Consider the following 7179-nt stretch of genomic DNA (forward strand, 5'->3'; position numbering starts at 1 on the left):
AAAATCGGTCAAAAAAAGTAAAAAAAATTTTTCGACCTCAAAATGTCATAAAAAACGTCATAGTATAGTAAGGCGTCAAAATCTGCCGAAAAAAGTCAAATTTTTTTTTGAGCTCAAAATGTCATAAAAATGGTCATAGTATAGTAAGGCGTCAAAATCAGTCGAAAAAAATTGAAAATTTTTTTTTGCCTCCAAATGTCATAAAAATGGTCATAGTATAGTAAGGCGTCAAAATCGGTCAAAAAAAGTGAAGTTTTATTGGCCTCAAAATGTCATAAAATTGGTTATAGTAAGGTGTCAAAATATGCCAACAAAAGTCATATTTTATTAAGACTTCATATTGTCATAAAAAATGTCATAGTATAGTAAGGCGTCAAAATATGCCAAAAAAAGTCAGATTGTAGTAAGAACATCAACCAAGTATACAGCAACAGAAAAGACATGGGCCCTTCCCAGCAGGGGGCACTATAAGTTTATCATCAAATGAGCATATAAATCAGTTGAGAGTTTGAAGGTCATCCTGACTGTAAACTTTGTTCAACATTGGGTGAAGTATGTGGGAGATACAGGCCCAAATACATCCATTTCTTGTGTTGCAAAGGGTCAATTTTGTGGATGCACCATGGCCACACTGTGGAACTTTGATGAAAGCTTTTGATAACTTTTACTCATAAGTGTCTTCTGAACCATGAGACAACATTTCAAATGTATCAGATTATGTCCCTAAGAGGACTTATTTAAAATATGCATAATGCATACAACCAGTAGGTGGCGCAATGACTGTATCATCATATTAGCCTATCAATCTGTTCAGAATCACATGGTCATCAGGCCTGATTTTTTCTCATCCAAACCGGATTACGTATGTGGGAGATACAGCCACAACTATATCCATTTCCTGTGTGTAGGCAAAGGGTCAAGTTCGTAGTGGCGCCACAGGTAGACTGTGTAACCCACACAAACTTTTGATAACTTTTTGTCCTTAATGCCTTAAGATTCAACAGACAAAATTTCAGCCCGATCGGACCAATGCCCTAGGACAAGTTCGTTAAAGTACGACCAGTCTGAAATGCCAAATGGCAGCATTTTCCCAAAATGGCGGACTTCCTGTACATCGTAGAATCTTTTTTTTCTTGTATTGAAGAGATCTGTGCACCAAATTTCATGTCTGTCGCCCTCACGGGGGCTGAGTTCACATTCCAGGGGGCATTGCTGAGCTGATCACTCACCTAGGGGCAATGTGAAGTAGCCAGTAAAGCTAATGTGGATGTTTTTGAGACTGTGGGAGGAAGCCGGGCTACCCAGAGAAAACCCACGCAGGCACAGAAAGAACATGCAAACTCCACGCAGAAGAGCTCAGGCCAGGTTTCAAATCTGGAGCAATCGCTCACCAAAGGCCACACTTCATTGTTGTGTTCCGTTAGTAAGTAACTGGAGGAGTCTCTGCTGCGTATTACAAAAAAAAATCAATCTTTGGAAACTGAATAATCGACTCATAATCATCTATTGATTTTTTATATCAAAAATGAACAAAATCACAATTTATTCCATTTTTAATGGTTCCAAAGGGAGTTTGGGGTTCCAAAGTGAATGGAAGGAATAAAACAAAGCTTCTTTTTCAGTCCATTATCATATGTATTTTGTGTCTGTCTGACTGTTAATATGGCCACAAAACAATCAACAATGCAAATGCATGTACAGGACGTATGCTGCTTTGAAACACAAATCAGTTTTCTCTTTATATGAACATAACTTAGAAAAATGGCAATATACAGCACAGTGACAACATGAAATCACACCATAGAGACCCCACAGTTGGCTGGTCTGATGTATGTGCCAGTATTGATTTGGTTGACGTTAGCGATGTTTGCCAGTGCGGTTGAAACGTCTGTAGAGGAAACGAATCCTCTTCTCTAGGTTGTGTCTTTCCAGAGTCATCATTCTGTCTCCCACCATCCTCTTCTTTCTGATTAGACGCTGCAGTTCATTACCTTTGAAACCCTTCAGCCAGCAGGGGGCCAGAATGAGGTCTTTGGGATGAGCTTTAAAATCTCCTGCAGACACAGAATGAGGAGATCAGTTTCTGCACAGTGTATGTGTGTGAGAGGACAGAAGGCAAGTAAAGGTGTAAGAAATGGCACAGTTGGTGAAAAGGTAGGAACTGGGATAAAGATGAGAACTCAAGCAAGGCACCCTCAGTCAGGATGTTAAAACTGTCTTGCATTTATTCACCCATGCTCAAGGGCACACAATTTATCTTTACAAGTCCTAAGGACTTACTCTGCACTTGTTGAGAATATGGTGAGACTTTATGCATACTTACTGATTCACAGCTCAGCCTTTTTCAGAGAAAATGAAGACTACCAACTTAAAACATGAGCTGACAGAGTTTTCTTTCTTTGGTTCTTACACTAAATCAGTTAAATAATCATGAGCAAAACATATTTAATCCATAGTTGCACAGTACATCCTAAAAATTTAATGTCAGGCTAAAACAGCCAAGTAAAAGCCTTCACTGGTTCAGGGCACTTACCTAATATGCCTATGTTATCATAAATTCCAAACATGCTCCTCTTCTCTGTCCACCTGTCCACCTTCTTCAGCTCAGGGATGGCATGCATCCTGATCTGGCAACATGTACCTGAAGACAACACATAATTTCGAGTTAGTGTTTAGAATCTTTTGCACACATACCATGTTTAGTGCTTCTGCAAATAGGGGATTAACTGATTCATCATTCCACATTAAATAAATCAGGGACAATTTTTTAAAAGAATAAACCGCTTAAGACAAATATCAGGCAAAAATGCCATATATTTACTGGTTCCTGCTTCTTAAATGTTTTGTATCATTAAAATAAATGATGAACAAAAACAAAAACACACACCAAAAAAAACAAAACAAAAACAATGTGAAACCATCAACTTGGAGTTCAAGAAATTATCAGGCATTTTAAGTGATCAATCAAATTGGAAAAAACAAACAACAATTTCTATTTACTAATAGAAAATAATAGAAAATAAAAACTTGGCGGTAGAGTGTCACTCAACTTACCCAATTTCCATTCAATTTAGTCAAGTGCTGCACTTTCACAATTTTGAGGTACTTTGCATAAGTACTTCAATTTTATGATACTTAATTCTTTACATACATTTATTTCACTACTACAGGACTTTTATTTGTAATTGAGAATTTTGAAAATGTGGTACTGGCACTTTTATGAAATAAAAAATGATTTGAGTACCTCTTCCACCACTCAACAAAAGCATTCACTGTAAGTTTAGAGAGCGCCACTAAAAACAGACTGGTGTGGGCGACAGTGCAATGCTCACCAGTAGAGATGGTCCTGGCTGTGTGCAGCAGGGTCCCAGCAGACTGACAGAGGGACGCTCCAGCTCTCAGCAAACTTCCCAGCACAGACATGTCCGTTGTTCTCTACAATACGATATGAACTGGCAAAATAAACAGTATACTCTGATAAACTAAAGTACTTATTTGACGCTTATTGAGTATGTTTTTAACGTGTTAACTGGTCGGTTTCGCCTCTTTAACTTCACATTGACCCTTAGCTTTAGCTTTAGCTAGCACATGAAATCAGTCAGAATTATGAACATTACCTGTTTCCACGCCGATCGGCAACCTTACGCCAGCTGAGTCCCTTTGTTATTAATACAACGGAGTATAAATTGAAGCCTCATGCAGGGATGTTAACACTTTAAAATAAATGTTATTGACGCTTCCACACGCTGCTTGCGGCCGCCTCCATCTTACTGTGCGTCCCACAATGCATTGCACCGGTAGAGCAGGGCAAAAATTTTGAAGCTCTTTACTACATCTTTCACCCAGTAGAGGGAGGTAGTGGTACCGGAGCAGCAAATTAGTCAAGTGAAGGGAGGTGGCAGTGTATTAGGTAGACTTATAACAACAATCCTGCAGTGATATTTCGTTAAAACTGTTTTAGAAAGGCGTTCTTTCAACTTGACGTTCATTTTAGAGGCTGCAGTTTGTACTGCTGATACAGAGAGGTGTTTCTATTATTTTGTCCACCCCATCAATGAGGGCAGGCTGAATAACAGAAACACCTCTCTTGTACAGTGCAATTCAGTTAAATAGCACCACAGACACTAAGTGCAAATGGGAATGTAAATAAAAAGTGGTTATTTCCTAAAGTTAATAGACAGTGGTGGAAATAAACTGAATACATTAACTCAAGTACTGTACTTAATACAATTCTGAGGTACTTGTGCTTAACTTGAGTTTCCACTTTTTTGGAGCATAATACTTATTGCATCACATTTCATAGGGAAATATTGTACATTTTACTCCATTACATTTATCTGAAACCTGCAGTTACTTTACTTTTCAGATTAACATTTTACATAAAAAATATAATGCTTATAAAGTAAAATACAAAGCCCATACAAAGGATCAACTTAAATTCTACTCAGTACATTTTACTGGTAATACATATGTTTTTTTTTTGTTTGTTTTTTGTAAGATAATGACAATAAATGACAAAAAAAAAAAAAAAAACGCTTTAAAGAACAAAAAAATATTTATTATTATTAAATATTTATTTATATTTGAGTTATTTTGACAAGAAAAGTTGACTTAACTTTGAAGTTCAAATGAATAATGTAATTCTTTTAACACGTGCATGTGCAGTATTATTCAACCCCTAGCTTCAGTACTTTGTGGAGCATCCTTTTGCTTTTATAACTTCTTACAAACGTTTTCAGTAAGTGCTGACAAGCTTCTTACACCTCTTGATCGGAATCTTTGCTCATTCTTCACGTGCAAAAGCCTCTAGCTCAGTGATGTTTGATTGTTTCCGTGCTGCAACTGCCTTCTTTAAATCCCACCGAAGATTTTGAGTCGGGTTTAAATCTGGTGACTGAGAAGGCCACTCCAGGACGTTCCAGGATCTTTTTTCAACTAAGCTTTGGTTGACTTGGAGGTGTGCCTGGGATTGTTGTCGTGCTGGAAAGTCCAATGATCACCAAGGTTTAATTTGTCAACAGAAGTTCTTCTTTAAAATGGCCTGGTATTTCTGGAAATCCATGATGCCAGGTATACGATCAAGATTGACAGTTCCTGCCGCAGAAAAACAGCCCCACATCATCAATGACGCACCTCCATGCTTGACAGTGGGGATGGTATTCTTCTGGTCATAAGCCTGGCCTTTTGCACGCCAGACATACCGCTGATCCATATGTCCGAACAGTTCCAGTTTGGTTTCATTAGTCCATAGAACTCTCTCCCAAAACTCTGTAGTCTACAGTATACAAATTCCTCCTGGCATATTCTAGTCGACTTTTGATGTTCCTTGTGGTCAAGAGTGGAGTGCATCTTGGAGTCTGGCCATGAAGTCCTGGTTTATTCAGTGCACGTCTCATAGTTGCCACCGAAGCACTTGTAGCAGCCTTCATCAGGTCATCCTGTAGGCGTCTTGCAATCACACGGGGGTTTCTCTTAGTTGTCCTGACTAAGTGCAGCTGTTCCACAAGTTTTAAACTTCCTTATAATGCTTCCAAAGGTGTCTCTTGAAATGTTCAATTTTTTTGGAAATCTTCTTTTCAATATCAAAATCAGTGCTCATTTAAAGGATGGTGAGGATGAAATCATTTTTGGATTGGGTCTTTTAGACTCAATTTCAGACAATGAATCAGAATCAGAAACACTTTGTTGCCAGGTATGTTACACATACAAGGAATTTGATGCGGTGTTGTTGGTGCAAATAGAAGAATTGGACTGATAAACAGAAGAATTGGTCCCATAACACACTCAGTGAAACAAAAATTTTTTTAAACTAAAATAAAAGAAAGAAGTACTAAGAGGAAACGTGGGTACACTATAATTACATTTATGAGGGATTTTTCCATCCAACCCTATATTATACTGTAATATATTTTAAGGATGCAAGAAAAATAGTAATAAAAAATCTCATCTCTCTGATCTGCTCTCTCTCTCTCTCTCTCTCTCTCTCTCTCTCTCTCTCTCTCTCGCTTGCTCTCTCTCTCATACATACACACACACACACACACACCCAAAATGATACTTTCAGTCTTACTGTTGTAATGTGCTGGGTGGAATATTTTGTCATTTTCAAAGAAACAAGTGCAGCAAATGTGATCTTTGGCTTTATTTCAGTCTTGCTAAGACGTCAGTGAGTGTGTGGAAATTTAAACCAGACAAAACATTATTAAACATTAGATTCCATTCAACTTTAAGATAACGCACTGCCATGCCTGTGCAGAGAAAGGTCAGTGGCTTACTGTAAGTGTGCAGGGTGTGTCTGTACCATTAATTTGAACTTTTGACTTTCTTTTATATCTGCAAAATCCTGTGTATAGGTAAAAAAATAAAAAATGTGGAAAAAAAGTGGATTCTGGAAAAGATTTTTCAGAATCCACTTTTTAACATCTGTTGAAGTGATGCAAAAATAATAATATATAAGATGCAGTATTTCTCACAAGACTGTGAGAGACTCACAAGCCCAGTGCACATTGTGGTAAGTAACATTTATAATATGATTAGCTGTTGCATCTCAGATACACAGACGTGTTCTCAGGTCTCAGCTTGAGCGCTGAACAAAATGCTGACATGAGAAATTTTTACATTTTCACAGCAGAGCAGCATGTTTTTTGTAATCTGTGATCTGCTTCCTCTGCCAGTAAAACTCAGTGGAACATCATATATCATCAACTACATATGCAGAGTATATATGCATATACCATGATATAATCATATCAGTTATTGAAAAACAGCCACAGAAGTGTTTCTAATAATTCAGAAAGTCTTTTGTTGAAGGTTAGAACTGGTGTCAAATTAGACAACTGACTGAGTTGATTCAGTGCAATTTCAGAGAGAATTTGGCACAGGAACAAACTACTCACTCGCTGAACTTCTACAGAAGAAATTTGATTTGACTATTTTCCAAGCTCATTCTTATTAACATAATCATCTGCATTCCTTCAAGCTCAGAGCTTAATTGTTTCCATGTGAGGGGCATTTTCCTTCACAGTCCCTTCACCTCATATTCAGAAACAGTGGTAGTGACTAAACATCAGCTGTAGGAAAGACCACTTCACAATGAGTGATACACACATGCCCCCAACACTGAACCACACAGACACTGTTTAAACCGTTTCTTTTGTTTTGTTTTCTTTTTTTGTGAGA

At 37.7% G+C, this 7179-nt stretch overlaps 1 protein-coding gene across 2 annotated transcripts; it reads right to left on the bottom strand.

Annotated features, from left to right (window-relative positions):
- Positions 1 to 1535: 1535 nt before the first annotated feature.
- Positions 1536 to 3783, bottom strand: mrpl51 (mitochondrial ribosomal protein L51). Of its 2 annotated transcripts, none has more exons than XM_041044351.1 (4): positions 3618 to 3783; positions 3333 to 3435; positions 2534 to 2641; positions 1536 to 2054 (listed from the first exon to the last, which is right to left on the bottom strand). In XM_041044351.1, the coding sequence occupies exons 2-4, from the start codon at positions 3421 to 3423 to the stop codon at positions 1858 to 1860; spliced, it is 396 nt and encodes a 131-aa protein (XP_040900285.1). In that variant the 5' UTR covers positions 3424 to 3435; positions 3618 to 3783; the 3' UTR covers positions 1536 to 1857. The 2 variants fall into 2 exon arrangements, with proteins under 2 accessions (XP_040900285.1, XP_040900284.1); XM_041044350.1 differs by having other exon boundaries at positions 3333 to 3452.
- Between the last annotated feature and the right edge of the window lie 3396 nt (positions 3784 to 7179).

Source organism: Toxotes jaculatrix, chromosome 8 (assembly GCF_017976425.1).
Source record: "Toxotes jaculatrix isolate fToxJac2 chromosome 8, fToxJac2.pri, whole genome shotgun sequence".
Classification (NCBI taxonomy): domain Eukaryota; kingdom Metazoa; phylum Chordata; class Actinopteri; family Toxotidae; genus Toxotes; species Toxotes jaculatrix.